We start from the raw sequence: 26,625 nt of genomic DNA on the forward strand, positions 1-26,625 counted from the left end.
TGGATTTATGACCTGTCTGTCATTTGGCATGTGAGGAGCAACAGAGCACACATGCTGTACACAATACAATGCTGTATTCCCTTGTTAAAAGATCATCAGAGAAAAATACAGAGATGTTATTTTCTAGATATAGACATACCATCTGACGTATCACAAGATCTAAATCACAAGCTACTCGAAACTAGATTGTTTCTGTAAATTAGAGAAAGTTGAGATAGGCTGAGATCCTCCAAAAGGTAAACGGTCATCCCAGCTGAGAGTACTGAAATGTCTGGGCAGGAGGTGCACACGGGATTCTTACCAATTTATTAAACTCCCAACATGCCACCTACAGTCTGGCTCTCAGCAGTAATCCAATAGCTACCAACCCCAGAGGTTAAAGAGTAACATTCATCCTCCAAATCATGTGAAGCCATCCAACTGCATCTTTATAAAACTGCTGCTCAAGCTACCTCACAGGGCAGCGTAACACACTATGGAGAAAGTGTTGTCTACCCTCTTCCACATACCCGAGGTCACAGCCAAACACGACTGGCTCGACTCTGGCTAGATGCACAAGACTTTCTTTTTTTTTTAGACACAATCCAGCTGTGAGTAACTGAAACCTAATAGTTTTACCTCTTAAATGACACGAAACATTCTCATGCTCTAAGATAGCACAAAAGTGGTAACCACAATTGAAACTGCACTGCTTTTGGTTGGCTGATGAGTGCATTGCTATTTAAAATGTTCTTTTTTTTTTTTTTTAATTACTTCTTTAAATCAGAGCAAAGTTCATGGTATAATAACACCGCAGTATGACCTGTGTATCAATCCCAATCTGCATTCCACCGCTAACACCACTGAGCTAACACAAACTGGGTTTAGACCAGAAACACTTTCCTTAAAATGGTCCAGTTTCAGAAAGCCAAAGTATTTCATTTCAATGTTTGTCTTTTTTTTTTTTTTCACTTGGTTATATAATGAGAGCATCACAAGGCAGTGAAGAAGTTCTTCATTTGGCTTGAATACAGAGCAGCTTTAGAGATCTGAGTGTTGAGTGCTGCTAAGCCTTGCATTAAAAGAAGACTAATGCATAAACATTACAGCTAGAAATCGCTCAATTCACCCAGTTCAAAGACTCAGGATTGGATTCAGCATGCAATGTTGCCTGTTAAAATGACTGACAGGAAGTGAGCTTAATGAAATATTACCTGCTCGTGTATTATATAAAATGATATAAGACGGCAAAACGTGACTCCTGTTCCATTTGTAGTGTTCACTTGGACGTAATAATACTGTAGCTTGTGTAAATATCATTATGAGCTGAACCTCAGTGCTTATACAAATACTTTGTTTTATGACTTCAACCCATTACTGTTACATTAACTTTTAATTATAGGTTTCCTCTAAGAGTATAAATAAGTGAGTCCAGAACATTTCAATTGTATCAGATACTGTATACAGAGTTCACTAAAGTTCACTACATTTAAAATGAACTTGTTTATACGATGGTTTTCATTAACAAAATAGACCGGAGCCAGTCCTCAAACTATGTGGGTTTTTGTTTTTTTTTTAAATCTTCTCCAGTCTTGTAGTTGATGGATTTTCTTTCCTTTTCACACAATCCCTCTCTGAAGGAAGGCTTAATCTCTGATCTACAGAACATTCAGTCCAAAAAGTGTCTTGGCAAATGTCTTCCTCCAGACCCGAGCCAGGCCTTCATTAAGAATTAGCAAGGTCTAATAGGCAGCCTGTCTGAGTTTGGATGAGGAACAGCAATGGTAGCAGTAATGACAGGACCAAGCCAACACTACAAGGCCTGTGAGCAGCTGAGAGCTGACCTTCTGCTGGATCTATCACTGTCTCGTTCTTCTGAACCTCAGTATAGTTTTTCACATCCTCCCTAAGTTCCTGGTTCATCAGTTTAGAGATTAGGCTGTTGAACTTGCTCTGTGTGGTGCTGTAATCTGGACCAGCTGTGGTCAGGTTCAGCTCTGCTGGGTCAATGCAAGTACCATTCACACGTGTGTACAGCACAGTGCTTAGATCCAGACCAGCTACTGAAGTGGGAGATGCACAGGGGATATCCCTCACTAGCTTATACTTCTCCATCCACTCCTTCAGCCACTCCAGCTCACAGCTGCACTCCCAGGGATTACGAAACAAATAAAGCTGCCCGATGAAGTAGATGGGCTGAAAGATGGGGAAAGGCAGAGAAGTCAGTTTGTTGCTGTTTAGATGCAGTGTAATGAGGCTGGTCAGATTGTCAAAGGCACCATTGTCAATAAAGGACAGACAGTTCCGGTCCAAGTAGAGTACCTCCAGTTCCACCAGGTCCCCAAACCAGGTGTTGGAGATATTGGTGAGCAGATTACCACCCAGATTTAACATCTTCAGATGGCAGAGGCCTTTGAAAGAATTCCTTGGCAAGTTAACCAACAGATTGTCATTAAGGTAAAAGTTTTGTAGTTGTCTCAAGTCCTTAAAGGCTTCATCATGGATGACACTGATGCGATTCTGCTGCAGGTTCAGAAACTTGAGGTTGCATAATCCCAGCAGAGTGTTGTATGCTACTGCTTCAATCTTATTGCGCTCCAGGTAAACATGTGTCAGGTTCTCCATTCCTCGTATAGCACTTGGGATGCGCCTGAAATTGTTCTGGAAGCAGAATAGTTCTCTGAGGGAGGTTTGTTCCAGGAAAATGCGGTCAGGCATGCTGAAGAGGTTGCAGCCAGAAAGGTCCAAGCGCACAAGGCGTTTAAGGGAGGTGAAGGTCCGTGTGTGAAGGTAGCGGATGTACTCGTTGTTGGCCATCGTGAGCTCCAGCAGGTTGGGAAGTCCTTTGAAAGCTCCTGGTGTGATGAAGGAGATGTTGTTGTGGTCCAGGATGAGGGACTTGAGAGAAGGAAGTGTTCCAAAAGCACGTTCTGACAAAAATTTGAGGCTGTTCTTCTCTAGGTTGATAGAGGTGGCCTCACAGGGGAACTCTCTGGGCAGATCCACCATGCTGAGCCGGTCACAGAGCACAGTGCAGCTCTTCTCCTGAGTGCACATGCAGCTGGGAGGACAGGAACTAGAGCAGGCCCAGAGAGTCATGCCATAAGGCAGGACCATGAGCCACACTGGGGGGGGAGGAGAGAGAGAGCACTTTAAAATAAGAAAATCTAAGGTGCTGGGCCATCAGTTCATCTTGGAAAGGATGGAACCACTCCCCCCCCCCCCCTCTCAAAAATTTTCCTTTTTGGTGTTTGATGATTGTAAGTAAAGAGCATTGCCTAACAGTCATGTAACATTTTTATGCTCATCAAGCTACTGAGTAAGCCCTTGGCATCTGTAGATGATAGTGGGGTCATCCTGGATGAAGCCCCTCCCACAGGACAGAAACGTTACATGGTCGGATAAACGTAACCTGGTAGCATAACTTTGTATTGATTGGCAGTGATGCTTCTTTCAAACCATCCCAGCAAAACAAATCCTACCAACAGTATAAAGCTACCAGTTTCTATTTCAGTTTGTCGCCTGAACGTATCTCAGTGTATGATCTACTTCATGATACTTCCAGGTTTGATAAATCTGCTACTTCATCACTAGTTCAATCAAATTTTTATAATTTTATATTTTTCCACAGATCTCATACATGCAAACGAATTAAGTCAAGCCAAGAGCTATGCAGAGAACAGGCCTGTTACTTATATTATTGCCTCATACAGAGAAAGAATTAAGAAACTTTCATGAGCAAAATGAAAGCCTTGATCAGGTTGAACAAAGTCACTTTGTAAACGAGTTCTTTCTTTCCTCCTTCACAAGCCTGGGAGGATTAGCATGTGAAGGAGAACAAGTAGGAGCATGAGCAATAATTTAATGCAGGAGTTACATGAGGAGGACACTGCTTTTTTTTAGGTTCTTGTCCTGCAGCTGTTCTTCACAGCAATAGTCTTTATAGAACTATGATAGGACAGATGTTAGATTACAGCTGTGCAACTGACTTCTCTTTACTTTCTTCGTAAACAGAAACTGCGATTTGGCCATGTGATTTTTAAATAGAAGCTTTGAAACAGATCATTATGTAATGGAACATTCATTACTTACTGTTGAATTGTTTTACACACTGTTGCACACTAACTGGTGAAATGGATAAAGTGAGCAACAGCCAAATAACCGAATAAAGCATTAACTGTTCTTACCTATACAGAAAAACATTGCTGAACTATTCCACCTGTAGCATGTCAGAGTAAGAAGTCTGAAATAAAAACAAAATGGTAAGTAATATTTTGGGAAATTAAGCAATTTGCTTTGTAGGACGACAGAATTAAATCTCATTACTCCGCTTCCATCACAAAGACTTTATCATCCTGACAAACAAGAATAATAAATAAACAATGGTTATTGGCTGACCAGAAAAACAGCATACCTGCTTATTGATGTCAACACATCCAATTTAAAACCCAACCATGAATAGCTCTTATGTTGTTCCGTCAGCACCATGTTTCAGAGTGAACATCTGAACTGATTTAATGACAGTGTGTGTGTGTGTGAGAGAGAGAGAGACAGCAGTGCTCCATTTCCAAAAGCAATCATTTAATGGCAGAATAATCCTTTAGATGGCTGTGGGATTAGAGCTTTGTAAAGTAATGATCTAAAATCAGGTCTCACTGCAGACCTGCATGATGTGTATAAAATCTGAAATCTTAAAACCAAACTTTCGGACGCCTTTACCTCTGCTGTTAAATAGGTTAACCATGGCCTCATGTCTAAAGAGCAGAATTTACCTCAGGCTTCTGAGGAATCAAATCAGCCTACCATCAGGGGAGAAACCACAATGCAAAGGGGCAAAACCTAGAGCAGGTGCATACTAACCACCTAACTGCACACTAGGTGTTTTGACAGATTTTTAATCCCACCCTTGCTCAAAGTTTCCTCGATCAAATGTTTTACGTACAACACAGCATTCACAGTGTGTGTAGAAGTCCAGCTCACAGATTTAAACACAAGATCAAACCAGAATGTTTTAAAACAGATGCTTTATCTTATTAACACTCATGTGGTATATTATTTCCCACTGTGGCGTTTTCTTAGGAAGTGAAATATTGATTTTGGCACATTCTGTAATTGAGATAAAATGAAGACAGGGGATGAGTTCAGGAAAGAAAGATTTTATCTGTTGTAAACAAACTTAAGCCACTTGAATTTCAAAACACATCCGATAAGTTTTTAGCCACACCATTAACAGCTGCTACATGTTCTTCCCCATTTCCTGCTACAACAAATGAACATTTTAGAAAACATGCTTGGTTTTGTATTTGAATTAGCATTTCAAACTTTTATTTTGGTAAAATCATACAATAAATGCACAGATGAGTTCTCCCATGCAGTGCATAGCTTCTACACTACTACATAAAGCAAATACTAAATCTAAAGTGCTCCAGGTCGCTCCAAGTACAGTAAGCAAGTGAGGGGCATTTGCATCTTTTCCTGGAGGGTATGAATTTAACGGTACAAATTGTACAGCAGGTGTCTTCGCACCATCACTTGCTAACTGCCCCTCAGAGGCTCAACCCCAGAGGCACTGTATATGCAAATGCAACACTAGAGAAGAACCACATGTTTAAGATTGCCTTGTGCCAGACATTCACTGAAACAAAACCTCTAACAGAACAAAATTCCATTTTAAAAAGAAGAAATGCACACATTTGGAGAAACTGGACACTTTTTGCACTGATACATTTAAGAAATTATTAGGTCATTTGAACACTATTCCAAACCTTGGCATGTTGTTTTTTTTTCTCCTATTTCCAATTTTGAGAGCCAATCAGTAATTATATAGAAATATGGCCTGTAGGCCTTCAACAGCTGTGGATACTGACTCAGTCCAATATAGTCTGAAACATTAAAAAGCTCACACTACCCCAAGTATAGAAATTCCACGCATACAGGTGACATTCAACATTCAAGTGCCAGTGTTTTTGTACTGTCTTTTGGTCAAGCTTCTTGAAACGTTCAAAGAATCGCTTTGAGGCTTACAAAAATAAATATTTCTCAAAAATGCTTAATAAATTACACAAAACTAGCAGCAAAAGTAGAATCTAGAAATCTGTGTGCAAAGAGCTAAATTCCCCACTGCTGATCCCCCTGGTCCCAAATAAATCCTGGTAAATATTGAGATCCCTTCCCCTTTTGTAAACAAGCTGCGTTTCTATCTCCCCATTCACAACATTTGGAAGCTTGAGAACACACACTCAAGACATTTATATATAAAACTCTAGATGTGCAATAAAAGAACTTTGTAAAACTTGATGGGCACAACATACATGGGCCTAGACCTAACTTAAGTAGCACCAGTCAACTTTAAGTTCTCAATACTGTCAGTGCATCTGCTTGAATTCATCAATTTAAAAAAATGTCAAGGCACAACACACTTGAGAAGAAAAAATCTATTGCACTCGAGTAAAATGCTTTTTTTTCCTCCTCCTCTCTGAGGTTTCCTTCCTCTTTAAAGGAAGCAGAAAGCTGGCTCAGAGCCAGCAGTTAGTTTATATCAGAGCAGATGATCTCTTGGAGACGACAGCATTAAAATGTACCACAAAGGAGGGCAAACCTGGTGTTTGGCCACCACACAGTGATCATGACCACCACAGTGCAGCGGAGCCCGAGAGCATGCCAGGCCCAACTCAGCCCCTGTGCATATCTGCCAATGCCTCAGAATGAACTCGGCCATTTCCTAACACCTCTGTGTAGGAAAATGAGGCATGCCTACCAACGCAGCTTGAAAAGAGAAAATGTTTGTAATAAGTAAAGCCTGCGACAGAATTTGTCCTCTGTCCTTGACCAAAAAACAAAACACTAGCATGCGTATATACGACCAAAGAGGCCATGACGAGAGGCAGGCTCGCTTTGGTACTATGGTCCGTTTTAAGCTATTTAAATTTCACCTTCAAGTTGGCACGCATATTTTTGTTGGGGTTTTTCTTTCCCCGCTGATGAAACATTAAAAGATTTTTTAACATTTCTTATCTCTTTTCCATGAAATGTTTCAAGAAAAAAATAACAAAAATTCTGCCTGCTTACAGTGGCTAGCATGTGGTACTTACTAGCTGCCATAACACTGTCAAGTCAATTAAAAGCAGTGGAGTAACAAGTTCCAGCACTGTGTATTGTTAACCAGAGTGTAGTTAACACTGAGTGTTTACCATTTTGTCATGACTATTCCTATCACAACTGGAATGGCCTTTCTGAAGACTACCATTTACCTAAATAGGTGCCTACCCAGGATAGAGTGAGCAAAAATTCAGAACTCTTTATCCTTTACAGCAAAGTCGCCGCATATGAAAACACTTGTACAGCGCTTCTATGCTGCTTCCATGAGCTGTTAGTTCTCTGGCCTGTAATGTAGGCTACATGATATCCCTAAGTCAATTTGAAGTTCAAATGGAATTGTGACTCAGACAAGCCACATTATCCTTTTTGCCAAGGTTTGATTAAGTACAATCTTTATATTATAAACAAAAACAAATTTAGCTCTTGGCCAAGTTCATTCAGTGAAATGATAAAACAATGTCCTGTTTAAATTTAAAGGCACAGTACATTAACATATAAATGATCCTCAGTTTTTTTTTTTTTTTTTTTGCTTCAAAACAAAGAAAAGTGCAGTTGAAAACTAAGCCCAATGTCCTACATCAAACATAACTGGGTGTCCATTGTTGGTTCCTGACTACAAAGTGACGCTCTGTTCTGCCACGGCCATTCTGAATGCAGGCAGAGAATCACAGCGTGTAATGTACTGCAAGTTCTTAAAGCTACACAGGGCGCAGAGTCTGGCTTAAGTTAACATGTGGTTTCCATTCAGCTAGTCTGGCATGGTGAGCCACTGCACTGAGACATTTAGTTGCCCCACCAATCCACTTGGGCATAGCTTCCTCCATAGTTTCCATAACTCCCTCCGTAGCCATCACTGACAAAACTGCCAAAGCCACCTGAGACAAGACAGACGAAAATAAATAAAAGTCTATTATATCCAATAAAGCAAACTTAACATTTCCTTCTTAGGCAAAGAGTCAAGTGTCACACATACCCTTATTACCACCAAATCCTCTGTTGCCTCCATGGCCTCCTGGATTACGAGCACCACGGTTGCCAAAGCTGTTGCCACCTCCAGCCATCTGACGGTAATCTCTAGCTCCGAAACCACCAGAGAACCTGCACAGCCACAGGACATTAGGACACAATACACGATGTGCTAAAGCAAAAAGTAAGTAAGTAAGTAAGTAAATAAATAAAACAGGTGGTCTAAAAGAATAAGAAATTTGCACCTCTTGGAGCGACCTCGGCTGCTGTTTTTGTGCTGGTGCTCAAACGCCAAGCTCTCCAGCCAGGAAGGAACCTCCTGTTTTGCCTCCACCAAGATGTCCAGCATGTCCTTAGTGATATTGCTGTTCTTGTCATTGTAGAAAGAGGTGGCCAAACCTGAATTAATTACACAAGTGCAACATAAACAGATAATTAGACTGGGATAGTAACACCCATGTTTCAACCAGTGTGAGCCTCCAGCAGCTAGCTTCTTATATATAAAAATCACTGATGAGGGGTGTTTGTGGTGGGTTGGGTTGTGTGCACGCTTGGTCATTTTTTAATGGCAAACTCCATATGTAGATCTGCATTTTGGTCAATTTTTACAGCTCAGAGCTGGTAGCTTATATGGACTATAAAGGCTGATGTGTTGGTGGCATAAGGTCTTGATGAAGGCACAAAAACAGCCAGGTTTTCATTCTGCTGACATGAGAGGCAACCACATGCTCCACTCAGGGAATTCAAAGCTCCCTAAAGAATTATAACTAGTGCTGCATTAATAAATAATTTCTTGATGCATGGAAGCACCTTTGCACTGTGCACTTATTTGTATAGTCAAACATACTGATAAAGCTGATAAACAGAAACTCAGCACCCATCACTGTTCTCTGATGAACTCACCAAGGTTTCCCACACGTCCAGTACGCCCAATGCGATGGACATACTCCTCAATGTCACTGGGCAGGTCAAAGTTGATGACATGCTTCACGTTGCTGATATCCAGACCACGAGCAGCCACCTAGGAGTTTTAGTGCTATTAGCATTACTGCTACACAACAGGAGAGGCAGAGGCTTTTACAGAACACGCAGGATGAACTCACCGCTGTGGCGACCATAATGGGGCAATGACCCGAGCGGAACTGGTGAAGCGCCTCCTCCCGATCCCTCTGAGAGCGGTCTCCATGGATGCTGGTACAAGCATAGCCCTCACGATACAGGAAATCCTCTAGGGCATCTGCACCTTTTTTAGTCTCCACAAACACCAGCGTAAGGGAATCTTTTCCTGTATCCAGAAACACAGTCTGAGGTCTACATGTCACGTGAGAGCGAGCTACTTCAGACAAACATCCAAAAAGAACAATGACAACAAACATGGCGAACAAGACCGTTTTGCATCATTTGACAACCATTAAGTGAAATTCCTTCATAGCCTCAAAATACAGGTAGAGAAACCCCAGACCCTTGACTTAAAAGAAAGGAATAAAACTGGGTTCAATGTTTGTCACAGCTTTCTTTAATGGCCATCAAAGCAAAGCTCAAGAGGATGTGAGGCGAGTGAGTCAGGAGTGAACAAGGCTTTTCTTTGAAAAGACTCCATTCACTCCCCAGCATCACGCCAGCAGCAGCCTTTGCCTTAGATAACGTTGAGATGGCAACAGTGACTGATGACGATTCACTACATGCTTGCGTGTCTCCATGCTAAGTTGCTATGGTAAGATACAGATGAGAGCTCATCCAAGCAGCCACTCACATTCATCTGCATTATGTTGTGCTGGTAACCATGGAAACACGATCATTTTTATTCCCACTTGACCATTTAAAGGATGTGCTTTAACTAAACGGACATGTCCTTTGAGTTAAAGCAAGAGGCATACTTGGATACAACAAATTTTAAATGACATCAGCTGCACAACTGGAAAAATCTGTTACCACGGTTAGCCATGATTTCCAGAGGCAACATCCAAATGGATGGAAAATGGGTCACATTGCAGGCAGATTACACATACCAAAACTAAAATGATACCTTTGGCTGAGACAGAGCTAAAAGAGTGCATCAGTATTAAACAAGCATCCTACCTAAAAAAGCTCAATATATTAAAGCATATGAAGGAAAATTAGAATGTAACGGCCAATGAAATATGAACGTGTTTTATCACAGACTGCAAAGCCCACACTCACCTGGTCTCTCTGGAGTTTCAGTTGCATTTTCCTGAACCTCACTTGGAATGACTAAATAAAACCAAACCTCCTAGTGAATTTATGCAACTATTACCACTTCCAAATTGCAGTACAGTACAGATAAATCAATCCATCTTTTATGCAAGACCCACAAACATTAGTGACTATGTTAATTACAAATCTACAAAACACAAAATTCTGCAACAAACATTGAACCTTTTAATACCTCATTACTATCTCTGAATGTTAATGTCTTATTCAGCAGGATTTATCTGGGAACTGTCTATAGGTTTGTCTGTTACCTATACAGAATAGAGGCTCTACCTGTGGCATTTAGCAAATCCAGCAGGAATGAGCGCTTGTCACTCTCTTCAACCCAGACCACCTTCTGGGTAATGTTTTCTGAGGTGGAGCCTACTCGGCCCACAGCCAAAAAGATGTACTCCTCCAGGAAGTCACGGGCCAAGATCTGTAAACAATGCATATGGTCTCAATGGCTGCTAACAAAGTAATAATTTACACAAGTGAAAAGACATGTAAGGACAAGCACCTGAATCTCCTTGGGAAAGGTGGCACTGAACATCATAGTTTGGCGTAAACCTTTTGGTGGCATGGTGTCCTGCTCCACGATACGTCTGATCTGTGGCTCAAAACCCATGTCCAGCATTCGGTCAGCTTCATCTAGAACCAGGTAACTGGTAAAGAAGAAGAAAAAAAAAAGTGGCCTCACTTTCCAAGTCAGAATCTACAAATTGCCTCCACTGGATTAAGTGCATAAAAAAAAAAAACTGCTGGACAGTGTTAAACTCATATCACTCACTTGCAGTAGTCCAAGCCGATCTTGCCACGCTCCATCATGTCTACCAGACGTCCTGGTGTGGCCACCAACAGGTGGCATCCCCTCTCCAGATCCCGAATCTGCTGGCCAATATCAGCCCCTCCATACACTACACATGGGCGCACTCTGGAACGGTATGCAAACTACAACACACACAGAAATCAATGGTCATATCTGAAAATAAGTTATTGTTCAGGTCTGCCAAGAGTGAGGGAACTGTTGGAAATACCTTCCTGGCTTCATCATAGATCTGTAGAGCAAGCTCTCTGGTTGGGGCCAGGACCAAGGAGATCGGATACTGCTTTCGGCGGCCATATTTTCCATTATCCTAATAAAGCAGCACCATTAGAATCTGCACTGTAACTGGGTCATATCAATCATTTGCACGCTAAAGGGTTTTCTAAAAATAAAAATCATTTATTGGTGGCTAGAAAGAGCAGAAGACCATTAGTACCTGGCCACTGGTTTTAGAAGCTTGCAAGGCTTCTCCTGGTCCATCAGTATAGATCTGACTCAACACTGGGAGCAGAAATGCTGCAGTCTTCCCAGAGCCTGAGCAAATGCAACAAGAATAATAAAGCACCTTGCCAAACAGCCTCTAATAAGAATAAAGATTGAATTTAATCCCATACTGGATGTGGAAAATGGCTTACCTGTCTGAGCACAGGCCATTAGGTCCCTCTTGGCCTTGATTATGGGAATGGCATGCTTCTGTACAGGAGTGGGACGGGTATAGCGGCTCAGATTTATGTTACCCATTATGATTTCTCCCATGTCGACATCATGGAACTGAAAAAAGGAGGATATAAAAGCCATGTTCCGTTTTGGTGACAGAGATAAAGTTTTAATCTGAGAGTACTGTGAGACTTACATTCTCAATAGGGCCAGGGCAATTGCTGCCAGTGGCCTCCACAGGAATGTCATCATACTTCTCAAAGTTAATCCCTGTGTTGCCTCCAGAGAACAGCTCACTGAGGGTGAAGAGGAGAGACAAGAGAGAAACAGAGAAGACAGACTTTATTAAAGCAGCAGATGGGCTCTTTGTTGGAGCATAATTAGCAGTTGGTTCTGCTACGTACTGTTCTAGGCGCTCATTGGGTGGAGTAGGCTTTGACCAGTCCTCTTCATCCCTGGACTCTTCTAACCACCGACTGTTTCCCATTCCACCTCCAGCACTAAAGCCTCCACGCTCATACCTGAACAACAACACTGTTTTTAATACATGGCACCCAATAATTTTTAGTCTGCTTAGCAAGAATATTTACAAATTACACTGAATGAAAATGATTACTGATTAAAAGTAAACATGTCAAATAATAATATTTCCTTTACCGTCCTCTTGAGCCTGTCCCTCTGTCATTGAAGAAAGCAGACTTTCCTCTGTCAGAACGCCCACCAAAGCTGGAGTAGGCATCCCTGTTCAAACCTGTGTTCCAGCCACCATCTTTGTTTTCAAAGCCACTGAAAGCTACAAAAATAAATGTTTAGATGTACAAGACGAATTGAGAGTAATCTTCAACATTTCTGAACAACGTTTATATATAACGTTTTTCCTAGTGGAGAAATAGGAGTACTTGGGTTATGCATGGGTTGGTTGAAGGTGCCACCACCCCTATTTCCACGGAAGCTGCCGCGACCACTTCTGTCATTGCGAGGGGGACCGCGGCCGAAGTTTGCAGCTCCATTCATGCGATTATCATGGTATCCATTAACAAAGCAGTTGTTACGACCACCATCCCATCCAGGAGAGTCTTCCACAGAGAACAAAAAAGTAAATCAAATGACAAGAAGCAGGCCTGATTGTAGAAATTTGAGAAAGGAAAGCCAAAAGCCAAGCCCACAAAAAAAAGGGCTTGGGAATGTGATGTCGCGCTGCAATGGCTTGTGGGAAAGAGTCATTGTTTTAATAATGTCCGAGTTACTTGCAAATATCAATCAAGCTTCAGTTATTTTCCAAATTTGGGATAATTTGAAATCACATTTCATAGTGCCACAAAAAGTAATAAGGTGTATAAACTGACAAACACGACCAACAAACATTACTTTTTATAGCAGGGGAAACTGTGTATGTGCTCCTGGCATTTGCAGTCTAGAGAATTAAAAAAGGTTCTTAACTACTGTTATCTATTTTAAATCAGCTAATTACATTTCAATCTCATGCTCTTGAAATATTTGCAGTTAATCACATCCACACAGACTCAGAAGGTTATAAAATCTTAAACAGATTTTTCTTTGCTAATGTCATAAGGATATAATCCACTGTGATTATTCAGACAAAAATTGACATTTGTAGGTAGAGAATGTTTGAAATCTTGGATTTGGGTTTTCCATTTTTTTCCCCATTACCTGCTTGTTGTGTGACTGCACTCACACCACAGCAGAAAACAGTAAAAAGACAAAGCTCAGAGTCTGTGTTCCAATTATTGTGCGGTAGTTCATGTAATGATAAATATCTGCACCACCTTTTTTTTTTAACAAAATATTGCAAGTTTGTTCAGAAAACTATTACAGTCGCCTCCCTTCAATCAGAGAGACACTAGATAAGCATGGGGGTATGAGCTTATATATGTGGAAAAGGGCAGATAGCTTTTTCCTCCAAGCACGTTACACTGCCCTGTAAAGATGCATGAGCAGATGTTCAAAAGGATGCACCAGCTGGCCTCAAGTCTCAGAGGAACCATGTGTTTGCCTTCACCATCCCTAGCTACACATGTGTTTAGGGAGAGCTGGCTAGATGGTAGAAATTGGCAAACCCAAAATGTGGGGGAAAATGTATCCATTTAAGTACTTGATGTAAATTAAATATTTTGCAGACCATATAGAAAATCAATCCAAAAATGCAGCGTGGCATGATGTGGATTCCCAAGCCCTGTTCCCACTGGTACTGGGTGAGCGAGCAGTAGTTATCAAAAAGCAAGTGAAAGCAAACTAGTACTGCATTAGCATACAGTGACTCAGGTGAGAAAGGTGGACCAAACACCCAGGTAAAGTGGAAGATCTAGTTTACTTAAATACTTGTCTATAGTCTAACCAGAAGTGGAACTAGTGCTAATCAAACCACATAAAGGCAACCAAAAAAAAAACAAAAAAAAAAAAAAAACACAGCTTTGGCAAGATGGTCTCTCTTCTCTACAGGCTCCAGTCCTAATTAAAATGAAAAAATTATCAGCTGCAACTTTGCATACATTCAGCTAGCCTAAAACAGATGAAATGGCATGTTATGTCCTACCAGCTGCTCTACAATTACCAATCTGAGCGAGCGCAGTCTGTGTTCTCATTCCTAACGCACACAGGTAAAAAAGGAGCCTCTATCAAAACTCCCTCACAGCTCTCCATAAACATGCCAAGTGAACCAGCCAAATCCTCTCTTACTGCATACGGACAGAAACTACAGATGAACGATAAAACAGGACTTTTTTCCTGAAACCTTCAGGAGATGGTAAAGTCAGTGCTCAAAAGTTCAGAATTCACAAAAATGAGTATAAAACTATACAAAAATAGAAACAAAAATATTGTTAAGATAACTTTCTCCATTATCTGGCATCAGCATGAACAGAACAAAAAAAAACAAATCAAAGACACGTAGGTTGCATCTTTTCAGGTTTATATCTGGAAAATTCCAGCTAAGAACAAGGGAAATAGCACTGACTACAATGGAGGTGGGGTTTTGAGCAACCCTTTACACAGTGAAGCACACAAAACTTGGATTTAAGCAAATTTTTAAAAAAAAATTGCCAGCCCCCTGTGGCCATATTCAGAACACAGCAATAAACAAAATAATATGATTACATCCAGTTAACTAACTAACTACACTGCCTAGAACACTTAATTATGGCACCATCACTAATATTAATAATTCTTTTGCCTCAAAAGTTAAATTCTACATTAGCAGACCCCTGTGCCATACATCCATAAGGAGGCTCAATCTCAAACCTTAAACCTACATGAGCAAACAGTTAAGCATGCAGCAAAAGCAGGCATTCCCATCATATTAGCGCATTAATTAGTTCGCAAATTTTGCTAACTTCATTCTCTGACAAAGGCAATAATGCTGTGACTGATAACTGCATATAGTAGCAGTCAGCTTTAGAGCCAAAGGTGAGGGGAGGGAGGGGGACACTACACATGTCCCATGCAAATACAGAGATACGGGTGTACCACATCTGTCTGGCCAGCCACCACCATAGGTGTGATAGAAGGAAAGCTCCTGAGATGGGTATCTTGGGCAACCTGAGCAGAGGCATAGTGCACTTAAGGACAACGCCTTTCTTCATATAGACAAAGAGGCAAAACAATCAAGCCTTACTCTAATGGCTACAAACACAATTGTAAAGCACTTGCTGTTTCTCTCAGGGAACTGAATTTAGTAAATGTTACAAAACCGAGTGACCGTCTAAAGAAAACTTCTTGTCTATATTGTGTAAAAGTCTAAGTGTGTAGTGTCAACGACCCTCTTCCTCCACAACCCTATAGTCAACTGGAAAAGAAATGAGAAAAGGAGAGAAAAGAAAGTGACTACAGCTGATGGATAGCTGTGTGGAATAGGTGGAAGTTAGACTCTGTACAAGGATGGGCTAGCTCCCCAAAACAGAACACAAAAATGTGAGAAGGATTCATGTCTATGCCCAGTAAACTTTGAGCTTTAGATACTGGCCCTATATGCTGGATTCTGGACATAAAATTAAACTTTCATGCATTTAGGAATGCAGAGCACCCATAGCAAAGCTAACAAAACAAACTTACAGCTCAGTACTGGTGGCACTGAATAACCGCTCTGTCTACTAGAGGAATAAGCATTTCCTGCTGTGAAGAAATAAAAATAAATAAAAACAGTAAACATAAAAAGAAGACAAATAAATAAACCTTTTTTGGACGTTGGAAACAAAAAGAAGAAAAAAAAAGGCTTCACAACAATGTGACTCATCAACTCATCTTCCTCAGCTTCCTAAAACAATGAAAACATTCTCTGCACTAATTAAAATAAAAACCCCAGCAAACTAACATTAAATCAAATGGGCAATAAACAAAAATTAAGACCATCAGAGAAAAAAAAGGCGAAAAATTTTTAGCCCTAAATAAAATGACAAAGCTTTGAAAGTGATAAATCATGCAATCTCAAATACACAGTGAACCTTAATCAATGCACTGGAGAACATACTGCATTATCAGATGTTTAAAATCTGCTAAAGGGGAAGTGATTAAAAACAACAAACTAATCAATTTATACACATCTGATGCACAAATGTGCGTCTCGTGCTCCAATGCTAGAGCTGCAGTATGATGTTTGCAGCATTTAACTTGGTGTTAGTAAAAAGTAAAAAAAAAAAAAAAGTGATGACAGTTCTATAAAAACAATTGGTTGTTAGTAAAACAAAAATACTTACCATTATTACCAGCATCTTTATTTCTCAAGTGAGGAGGAATGTAACGCCCTGGGGTTTAAAAGAAATCTCAATGAATGGACATTTAAGAGAGTGCAGCACTAAATTTCAGCCAACATTGTGTGTAGGATATTATCATAATACTATGCAAGGCAAACAGAAATACTGACATGAGTGCATCTAGAATACAATCATAACAAATGACAAACGTTTGTACAAACCTGACCATCGTACCCATATGTGGGTCTTCCCCAGACTAATGACACAAAGCACACAGCTATAGAGGAGGTGCTAGTGCATTACAATGCAAGTAAATTTTTTTAGCTCCTTTGAATGGAATGCCATGTTCCAGCATGACAATATTTCCATGCACATATAAAGACATGGTTTGCCAAATTTCTTTAGGATGAACTGAAACCCTGACTGAACAACAGGCCTCCTCATCAGAGCCCAAGCTCACTAACGCTCTTGTGGAAGAATGTACACAAATCCCCACAGCCGTGTTCCAATGCTAGTAGTAAATCTTTGAAAAAGAATGGAGATTACTGGAAATGCTAAGGACTAAATCTGGTATGGGATTTACAAAACACACGGGTGTAACAGTCAGGTGTCCACAAACCTTTGGCCATGTTGTGCGAGATAATTATGCATGTGTATACACTTCTTTAAAAAAATGGGATTACTCTCTGGAGAGAAATGTCTGTTTTGCATTTCTAGGGAACCTTAAGATTCCTCTAGATCAGCGGCCTCCAATCTTATCTGCAAAGGGCCGGTGTTGGTGCAGGTTTTCATTCCAACCAAGCAGAAGCCACACCTGATTCATCAGCTGTTCTTGGCTTTTAGTAGACTCTGGTGTGGCTTCTGCTTGGTTGGAATGAAAACCTGCACCCACACCAACCCTTTCCGGATAAGATTGGAGACCCCTGCTCTAGATAAACAAACCATCAAACCCTTAAGGGATGAAAATTTCTTCCAAGAGTGTGAAAGTAAAATGCATGTAAAGAGTAGTGTGATTGTCAAAAACTTACTGCCAGTGCCTCCACCCTGCCCATCTGCAGAGTTCAAGTCTAGGGCAGAAAGCTGGAGGGAAAAAAAAAAAAGTAATAATGAGGAGGGGAAAAGAAAAACCACTCAAGTCAACTACCAGTCACTAAACAGGACACAGTTGTAAGTGTAATCCACTTTTAGTTCCTTCTAATTGTAGTATGGAATGCAACTATGCTGGTTAGATTGTGGATACATTGAGAAATGTGGATTTATGTTCAAGTTCTGGAGAAATTTAACAATCCAAAGTATTTTTTAAACATTAGCATATTTCTCAAATTTGTACAGTAATATTCGAGTTATTTTAAACCGTACAGCTTTCTCCCCTCCAAACTTATTAAAGATCAATAAGTGACCCCAGACTCCACTGACTACTCCATAGTAACAAAGGACAAGTCTACAATCGAACAAAGCTGCACAGTTTATAATCAGTTCACCGCTAATCGAGTTGATCGTGTACAAGTCGCGTGTGTGACGTGATGACAGACGCAGTGTTGACTGCATCCGGCAGCTCGCGCATCTCTCTCTACTGTGGCACGTTTTGCGTGCATCTTACTACCATAAACTGTAAGATAAATAATGCCTGCATATACGTGTGTATAAATAACGCTTAGAATAAAACATTGCTGAACCAGAATTTGTACGTAGACGGCCATAACGTTCGATTATCTGCGATGTTCTTCTCCTTCTTAACCTGAAAGGCGAACAAAATGTCCGACGGTGGAAGAGAAGATGTTGTGGAGAGAAGAAGAAACCCAGGCGAACTGAGCAGTCCGCTAATCATCCTCAACACGAAACCCTATAACATCTGCAGCTAACGTGTGTGTGAGAAAGCGAGCTCACGTGTATTAACGACAGAACCGGGGACCTGATTATCAGCCTCCTGCCTTGGGCCTCAGCTTTTTCTAACACCACATACACGTGTAACGCTTTAGCATCGACAAGAGGCTTTAAATAAACAAGTCGGAATAAAGTTTACTCACAAAACATGACGGCACGAACACACAATAACACGCCACACGACGTGATATTCACGTTATTTTGGAATCTAGCTGTTTAAGTCGCTGCTAAAGGCGCGATATTTCACGTAGCTGTGAGCGGTGATGTGATTATCAAGTCCAACTTTGGCGAAATGCGTAATACGCAAAAGCTAACAAGCTAACTGTGGATGTAAGCTAATGCTGGCAGATTCAGAGCCGGACAGAGGATTAACGACTCGGTTTAGATTTTAACCAAACAAACCGGATTATAAACTATTCGCCGGTGATTCAGGACACCGATGTGTAAATAACCCCGTGATCACGAAGCGGATTTAAAAACAAATACGTCGTTAATTTAAATAAAAGTAAACGGTTTCTCATTTCGGGCTGTTGAGAAAAGCCGAACTTACCTGCTGATCTAGACCGTCGACGGCAACATGACTCATAACTAGAAAAAATAATGAGGAGGATTTCTCCTTTTCACCAGATATTTTCTTTGTTAGCAAGCCGGCTAACTAGCTAGCTACAGGAACACGGCCAAATTCTCCTTCTCGAACGACGCGCTGCTCTTCTTCTGTATCAGGTTCGAAAAAGCGAAATATGAAGGTATAAAGCCAGCGGATACGAACATACGAAGGATTTTTCTTTTAGAATTTGCGTAGCGATTAAAACAAAAAACCTATACCGAAGTTTCACGACAGCTAACTAGCTATGCGTCTAGACTCTAAGACTGTCCGTAACAGCACCTTGCGATATTCGGTACGTGAAATAGAGCCCAGGCTGAGCGCAGATATCGCGAGATTTCGTAGTTCAGCGGCGACGCGGAAAGTATCGAGAGAATACATGTAGCAGGAAGCTGTGCGTGCGCGTGCGTGCGTGCGTTTTATTGGAAGGGATGTTTTTAAACTCGTGATTGTTCATTGTTATTTGCGTGACGTTGATTTGTTATAAACGCAAATATATTTAGGAATATATATATATATATATATATACTTAGGATTTACCTTGAATGTATTGTTTTTGTTTATGTTTTTGTTTTTCTGCCGGATAGATTAGCTTCAACAAACCTTTTCAAATGCATCCGTTAGACAAAGTGATATGCAGTAGATTTGTACATTATTCTAATAGAAAATAGACCACAAAAATGAATGATACATACTGTAGTTGGTGTGTGTGTGTGAGAGAGAGAGAGAGAGATTCTACAAGTTATGGACCCAGATTAGAAAAGATTTCATTCTGCATTTAATTAACAGGGATATTTTTGCCTGACCAGCTACCAGCAGACAAAACACAGGTCCACCTGGTAGACCACAGTGCTGGTAGAAAGGACACAGAGACACAGATTTAAAATGAACCCTATTATTAAAGATAATAAAAGTCCAGGGTCCCCTTTAGATCGTGTGCATGTGAATGAATGTGTGTGTGCTTGATGCCCTTTGGACTGACATCCCATCCCAGACTGCCTCATTCCCTGTGTTCCCAGAATAGGCTCCCTGTCACCCAGACTTTTAAATTCTCTTGTTGTAATCATCACAGTCATGATCACCACAAGCATGGAGCTCCACACAGAGGAAGATATTAAAGCAAGCACTATACAAAATGAATCAATTAACAAGCTTCCACATTTTTTGTCAGGCAATATTGTCTGAACATACAGTATTTACACTGGTCGGCACTGTTTCTGTTTATTGTCTTTTGTGTATTGTCTTTTTTGTATTGTCTTGTATATTTTCATCTGCATAGTCTTTTGTCCTGCACTGTCTTGTTGCACTTTATGTGGCTAGGACTAACTTACTAGTCCTTTATATGCCCTGTCTTTGTTTTATGTAGCACCACAATCCTGGCGAAATATTTTCTCATTTCACTATGTACTGCAACTGCTATATATGGTTGAAATGACAATAAAAGCTACTTTAGTGGATACTAGCCATACATTAAGAAACGGTTAAATACATTGTGCATTTGTCAAAGCATTGACCTGAGCTGGAACACACTGCTAGAGGAACCTGAGTTTCTACATCCAGTATGAGAAAAAACAAAAAGAGTTAAACCTTGACCTTTATATAAGGAAAATGGCCACATAGTCATGTTTTATACAAGGCCTTTTATTTTCTATTTTATATTCCACAGTATAATTTGAATTACATGGTTTTCTCAACTGGAAACAGACTCTAGAGTTAGCTTGAATAAACAAACAAAAATACCTGCTGAAAAAAATCACTTTCTCATTTACATCATGTTTTCTTCTACATTTCTGTTCTACTTTGAGCAAATTAAAGCAATTTCTAAGCTTGGTCTCCATGTCATGAAAAATAATCAAAAACTCCAGACTCCACACCATCAAAACATAATGTTAATTTTGTTGACTCACTCGTGAAAAAAAAAGAAAAGAAAAACTGTTATGGTTTACACAGTGCAGTTAGCCTTCTTTTAAAACAGTTGTGTAAATCCCGGATCTCAGTCTCAGCAACTCACTCCTATGTATGATGCCTTTCACCACCATTAGCAAAATAGGCAATAAACCATAAATGGAATATTTCAATACAGGTGAGGTTTCTACAGAAGTCCTAAGAGGCCTTGTCTTATTATATATATTTTTTTCTTTCTTGTTTTGTCTTGATAACGACTTAATATCTCGTTATCTCGACATAACAGAAGTTTTTGTCATGACAAAGATATATATATATTGAAGTATTTATTTTTATCCTTATTTTTTTCTTCTTCTTATTATTATATATTTATTTGTTTTTCTCTCTTCTGTTTCCATACTTCTGTGCAGCTGCTTTGAGACAATGGGATGATTGTTAAAAGCGCTATACAAATAAATTTAATTGAATTGAATGAAATTCAGGATCACAGTGGCTTAGTGGTTAGCACATTCGCCTCACACCTCCAGGGTTGGGAGTTCGATTCCCGCCTCCGCCTTGTGTGTATGGAGTTTGCATGTTCTCCCGTGCCTCGGGGGTTTCCTCCGGGTACTATGGTTTCCTCCCCCGGTCCAAAGACATGCATGGTAGGTTGATTGGCATCTCTGGAAAATTGTCCTTAGTGTGTGAGTGAATGAGAGTGTGTGTGTGCCCTGCGATGGGTTGGCACTCTGTCTAGGGTGTATCCTGCCTTGATGCCCGATGACGTATGAGATAGTCACAGGCTCCCCATGACCCGAGACGTTCGGATAAGTGGTAGAAAATGAATGAATGAATGAATGAAATTCTAGAAGCAGCATCATGGATAATGGTACGTGCTTGTACTTTGATCATTGACTCATGATTGACAACTTCAGTAGTCTTCATTCTTAATGAAGAATAATATGGGCCTAAAGTGGCTGATTGGGAGAAGGGGAAAAATAAACAGATGAAAATCCATTTGTAACTAATATTGTGAAACACATGGTGTAATTGTAATTCTAATGAACATGCAAATATAATTGTACTTATAATTTATATCATATACGTATCTAAGTTCTCACCAAACCTGTTGAGGTTAAGAATATGTTATAAACATCCAGAGTTCCAGGAGCTGAGAACTAACAATAAATATGAAATCTCCATAACCTAATAGCTGCTGGTCCAGTTACATCGGTCTCATTCCAATTCTCCTGTCCTATATGTGTGGGTGTGCTACATAGTGTGGACACTAATGAAGTGCACTACATGCTGAATAGGGAGCGGCTGGGACTCTGCAGTTCTCATCATCACCACTAGGGGGAGCGTGACGCGCTCTCTATTTCTCCGGAAGAAAATCTCTCTCTCTCTCTTCTACTTCCTTTTCACCTTCAACGGAGTTTAGGTATGAGAGCGGTCTTTGTTTCTCTCCGTTGAATCTTAACCGAATCTTTATTAGATTTTAACCATCCGCTGTTAAATTTGTGTAATAAACACTGACGTGATGTTTACGTCCCTTTTTATGTCGCTGTTTAGTTAAATGGAGCTGTTTTTCGGGTGAAATTCGGTGTAAAATGTTGAAGTCTGATTACAGTCGTGTTCAGGCCTCGGATCTGTCGCTCACAGGCGGCTGCTGGCCATAATGTGTGTGACTTACTGTAATGAGACACAGAGACGTTATAAACACTTTATTGCTGTTAAAACTGAGATGTTTTTGCCCAAGTGAACTTTTAGGCCCGGTGTCACAACCGGCTGCTACACACATTAGCATCAGTGCTAACTAGTGAAGTTAGCTTGTTGGCTAACTCTTCTGTTAGATTGTGTTGACCCGCTGATTCTGAATCAGTTATTATTATTCTTATTATTATTAATAATAATAAGTTACGTAGATACTGCGGTGTTGGTTAGCTAGCTAAGTACAATATTTATTATTCTGCCAAGTTTGTGTTGAATACAAGATGTTGTGCAGGAATGAGGAGTCCTGAAAATTCGGCCAAACATGCATGAAAATATTCTGTTCCATATTCCTTAAAAGAATTATTTAGAATGAAAGTGTGTATGTTTGAGACACTATGTAGACCAGGTGTCTGATCCAGCTGTGTGTGAAGCAGACTTAAGTGTGGTTTTGTGAGTGTGTGTGTGTGTGAAGCAGACTGTTCAGTGTGTTGTGTTGTGTGTGCAGGAGGCACTATGGGCCGTGTGATCAGGGCACAGAGAAAAGGTGCGGGCTCAGTGTTTAAAGCTCACATCAAGCACAGGAAAGGTGCTGCTAAGCTCCGACACATCGACTTCGCCGAACGTCATGGCTACATCAAGGGAATTGTGAAGGTAAATTTTTTCCACAGAGCATTTTTTGCTTTAGTGGGGAGAGAAAAGTCTTAAACAACAACCCCATCTTTTTCAGGACATCATCCATGATCCTGGCCGTGGAGCTCCACTTGCTAAGGTGGTCTTCCGTGACCCGTACAGGTTCAAGAAAAGGACCGAGCTTTTTATTGCAGCTGAGGGCATCCACACCGGCCAGTTTATCTTTTGCGGCAAGAAAGGTAAATCGAAGCAAACACTATGTTCCGGATGTGTTCTTGTGTTCTATTTGTGGGTGTCGTACTGTTGACTTGTATACTGCACACACTGTGTTGTTGATGTTGGTTGGAATCTTATTGTAATTCTCTGACTTGTAGCCCAGCTGAACATTGGTAATGTGTTACCTGTTGGTGTCATGCCTGAGGGTACCATCATCTGCAGTCTTGAAGAGAAGCCTGGTGATCGTGGAAAGTTGGCTCGTGCATCCGGAAACTACGCCACCGTAATCTCCCACAACCCCGAGACCAAGAAATCCAGAGTCAAGCTCCCCTCTGGAGCCAAGAAGGTCATTTCCTCCACTAACAGAGCTGTTGTTGGTATGTATAACTAATGTAATGACAGTAAAGTATTTTCACTGAAATATCATTTATAGTTAAATTAATATGACTCCTGTGGAGACTTAAGCAATTTAGATATTCAGATGGTGAGAATGAAAAATGCTTTCATTCTCACCATCTGAATATCTAAATTGCTTAAGTTTGAAAACCGGTTAGTGTAAACAAAGACTTCATTTAGATACTTAGAATTTTTAGCACCTACACACAAGTTCAATGAGGTTGCCAAGCATTTCTATACCAGTATAGCAAGTTTCATTGGTGCAAAGAATTGTCATTAGTTCCAATTTGAGCCACATTTCTGCCCCAGAACAGTGAGCTCCTAATCATCCTCAGAAGTGTAGTGATTCTATACATGTTTTAAAAAAAAAAAGTGTATGAGATGTGTGGAGTTGATTATGCTTCATTTCCTTTCTAAAAGGTGTTGTTGCTGGTGGTGGACGTATTGACAAACCTATCCTGAAGGCAGGCCGTGCCTACCACAAATATAAGGTTAAGAGGAACTGCTGGCCTCGTGTGCGTGGTGTGGCTATGAATGTAAGTGCTGGCAATTTTCCACTTTGTGGAGTGTATTATTCTTTATTATTGCTAGTAGGTTGAAGTTTTACTGGTGCTTGTATAAACGGTTCTACTTGTGTGCTGTTTTTAGCCTGTTGAGCATCCCTTCGGTGGTGGTAACCATCAGCACATTGGCAAACCCTCAACCATCAGGAGGGACGCACCTGCTGGACGCAAAGTCGGTCTTATTGCTGCCCGCCGCACTGGCAGACTGCGTGGAACAAAGACCGTCCAGGAGAAGGAAAACTAAACTGTATCTTCATAATAAAATGTGTCCAACTAAGTCAGGCTTGTCATGTCTACACTCAAGAATTATTGCAGAATGTGTTTGGTAAATTACATTAAATTCTCCTTTTAGCTACATCCTGCACTTTTATAGTTTTAAAATTGAAACTGCTGTAAGAGCAGAAGACAGCAGTGGTCCATGCTAATGTTACCTACATGGGAGTTGAAAGGTTACATGTCTGTAGAAATGTAAACAAACACATTTAAGATTTGTTTTTCTTTATTCTTGAACGGCGCAATGTCTAATAGTTCTGTGCACAAAAAAACTCACAAAGTGAAAGTTAACATTGCGACTGTGGCTCCAGAATTCAATGTCACTATGGCCAAAACAAAAGTCAGCAAAAAAAAAAGGGCAAAACTCTGTACAGTCAGTATTTTTAAAAAGAACACAAGGACAAAATGTTCCTCTTAAATCAAATTCTATTTTTTCCTTTTCAGTGAAATACAACAAAATAAATTCTATAAAATAAAACAGCAAAATATTTAAATATAATATGGTGGGCAGAATAGTTTTATTTGCAGGAGTATTTGGTATTTTTAGATAATCCAAAATGCTTTCAAGTTACCAATTAAATACAATATTTACTGGTGTTTACCCTTATTCCTAAATATTACCTTATCTAGTTTAAGTTGCCATGTAACTAACCAGCAGTTCTCTTATGGTATAACCCTGCTTCTGACTTTCTGCTCCAATAGAGTCCCCAGGCAGAATCTGTTCAAGTAGAATAAGCAAGTGAACAGGCAGCACCTGAAGGCTGTCAACTTTAGTGGCCAATGTTAATCTTTTATTTCTTTATTTTTGTCCGTTTGTCTAATACAAGGTTCAACCATGGAGAGACAAACAAGCAAACCAAGTATAGTCCACTAATGCTCCAGGCATCCTGGCATAGCAAACTGTTGCATATACATTTTCTCTTTCTAAAATTCCTATAATTCAAACTAAACATTTATTCCCACCAAGAACTGAGTGCCAAATGTTAGGTCAGAGGATACATATGTGCAATTCAGAAGCCACTGGTTTCTTATATTGATTTAAAAAAAAAAAAAAAAAGATGAAGTGATTTGTTTTGGGGAGGGGGAACGGCTTGTCAAAATAGCTGTCGATTAGGAACTACGGCGGTTAGGATCACAGAACTTCCCTTTGGCTACACTAGTTCGGTGTGAAGCCATGCTAAAACATTACAGCATATCAACTAGAGCTTTCAAATGATTCAATTAATACCAAAAAAAAAGAGGAAAGGCTATGAAAGTTTCCAGAACAAATGTTGTATCACCTCTTGTGTCAACCTAGCATCAGGATCAGCCAACCATTCCATCATGCCAACAGTACAGCCATCCTCAGCTCCAGAGGTGGGATAGATTAACCAAGAGTGGACATGGATTAAAATAATATAGAGCTGAATGACCGAAAGGGCCAAAAGGCAGATCAAACTGCACCACTGAGCACAGGTGATTAAACAGGGCTTTTTTTTTTTTCTTTTACATTTTTTTGCATTTTTATAGTTTTAAAGTTTTGTAAATCCGCAAGTCTCCAACCAGCATGTGGTGCTGATGGTTTTGAACAGTCAAAAACTATTAGAATATGTACACCATCATCACATGAGACAAGTGCATCAGGCCTGGCTTGTTACACCACCATACACCATCCACTGCAGGCAGGTTGTAATACTGCAGGGCAGACAGTGATACTCCATCCCAGGGTGAGGAGGATAGGGAGCAGAATTTTCTGGAGACACAGTTTGTGGAGTGACGCTGCATGGTGGGGCCTGGGGCCTCGCTCTTTGCTTAAACGTCTTGCACTCGGATGGAGGACAGGATGAAAAGGTGGTGCTACTCTTTTGTCTGGGCAGGTGGCACCTCTTCTGGGGGCTCCCAGTTTTCTTGTGCTCGTGGACCTGGACGCTGAGGATTGTTCATATGCTGTGCTGCAGGGCCAGTGTATGGCTGACCGTGGGGAAGGTTGTTTTGCTGAAAAAGACAAAGCACACCTTTAGTTAAGACAAACTATTTATA

The 26,625-nt window shown here is 40.4% G+C and overlaps 4 protein-coding genes across 22 annotated transcripts in view; 1 reads left to right on the forward strand and 3 right to left on the reverse strand.

Moving 5' to 3' along the window:
- Window positions 1–1,418: 1,418 nt before the first annotated feature.
- On the reverse strand, window positions 1,419–4,975 carry nyx (nyctalopin). The gene is made up of 2 exons (XM_027164216.2): window positions 4,167–4,975; window positions 1,419–3,104 (listed from the first exon to the last, which is right to left on the reverse strand). The coding sequence occupies exons 1-2, from the start codon at window positions 4,300–4,302 to the stop codon at window positions 1,705–1,707; spliced, it is 1,536 nt and encodes a 511-aa protein (XP_027020017.1). The 5' UTR covers window positions 4,303–4,975; the 3' UTR covers window positions 1,419–1,704.
- Window positions 4,976–5,119: 144 nt separating this feature from the next.
- ddx3xa (DEAD-box helicase 3 X-linked a) lies at window positions 5,120–19,307 on the reverse strand. 5 transcript variants are annotated; one of them, XM_047814801.1, is made up of 21 exons: window positions 18,878–19,307; window positions 17,472–17,523; window positions 16,447–16,494; window positions 15,806–15,865; window positions 15,221–15,292; window positions 12,637–12,813; window positions 12,395–12,530; window positions 12,142–12,258; window positions 11,934–12,033; window positions 11,716–11,851; window positions 11,517–11,614; window positions 11,292–11,390; window positions 11,045–11,205; window positions 10,775–10,919; window positions 10,549–10,693; window positions 10,225–10,275; window positions 9,147–9,328; window positions 8,947–9,064; window positions 8,289–8,442; window positions 8,051–8,175; window positions 5,120–7,952 (listed from the first exon to the last, which is right to left on the reverse strand). In XM_047814801.1, the coding sequence occupies exons 1-21, from the start codon at window positions 18,911–18,913 to the stop codon at window positions 7,861–7,863; spliced, it is 2,304 nt and encodes a 767-aa protein (XP_047670757.1). In that variant the 5' UTR covers window positions 18,914–19,307; the 3' UTR covers window positions 5,120–7,860. The 5 variants fall into 5 exon arrangements, with proteins under 5 accessions (XP_047670757.1, XP_027020013.1, XP_047670758.1 ...); XM_027164212.2 differs by lacking the exon at window positions 15,221–15,292; XM_047814802.1 differs by lacking the exon at window positions 10,225–10,275.
- Window positions 19,308–22,109: 2,802 nt separating this feature from the next.
- Window positions 22,110–24,610, forward strand: rpl8 (ribosomal protein L8). Its single transcript, XM_027164863.2, has 6 exons — window positions 22,110–22,256; window positions 23,034–23,179; window positions 23,256–23,397; window positions 23,533–23,751; window positions 24,191–24,306; window positions 24,419–24,610. The coding sequence occupies exons 2-6, from the start codon at window positions 23,042–23,044 to the stop codon at window positions 24,575–24,577; spliced, it is 774 nt and encodes a 257-aa protein (XP_027020664.1). The 5' UTR covers window positions 22,110–22,256; window positions 23,034–23,041; the 3' UTR covers window positions 24,578–24,610.
- Window positions 24,611–24,814: 204 nt separating this feature from the next.
- The window catches only part of usp9 (ubiquitin specific peptidase 9), a 29,170-nt gene continuing 27,359 nt past the window's right edge, over window positions 24,815–26,625 (reverse strand). For all 15 annotated transcript variants that reach the window (XM_027164852.2, XM_047815450.1, XM_047815446.1 and 12 more), the window contains one exon: window positions 24,815–26,580. In XM_027164852.2, the coding sequence (XP_027020653.1) occupies window positions 26,443–26,580 (138 nt within the window). In that variant the 3' untranslated portion in view covers window positions 24,815–26,442. The remainder of the gene's footprint in view (window positions 26,581–26,625) is intronic.

The sequence above is a fragment of the Tachysurus fulvidraco genome, chromosome 6 (genome assembly GCF_022655615.1).
Source record: "Tachysurus fulvidraco isolate hzauxx_2018 chromosome 6, HZAU_PFXX_2.0, whole genome shotgun sequence".
NCBI classification, from domain to species: Eukaryota; Metazoa; Chordata; class Actinopteri; order Siluriformes; family Bagridae; genus Tachysurus; species Tachysurus fulvidraco.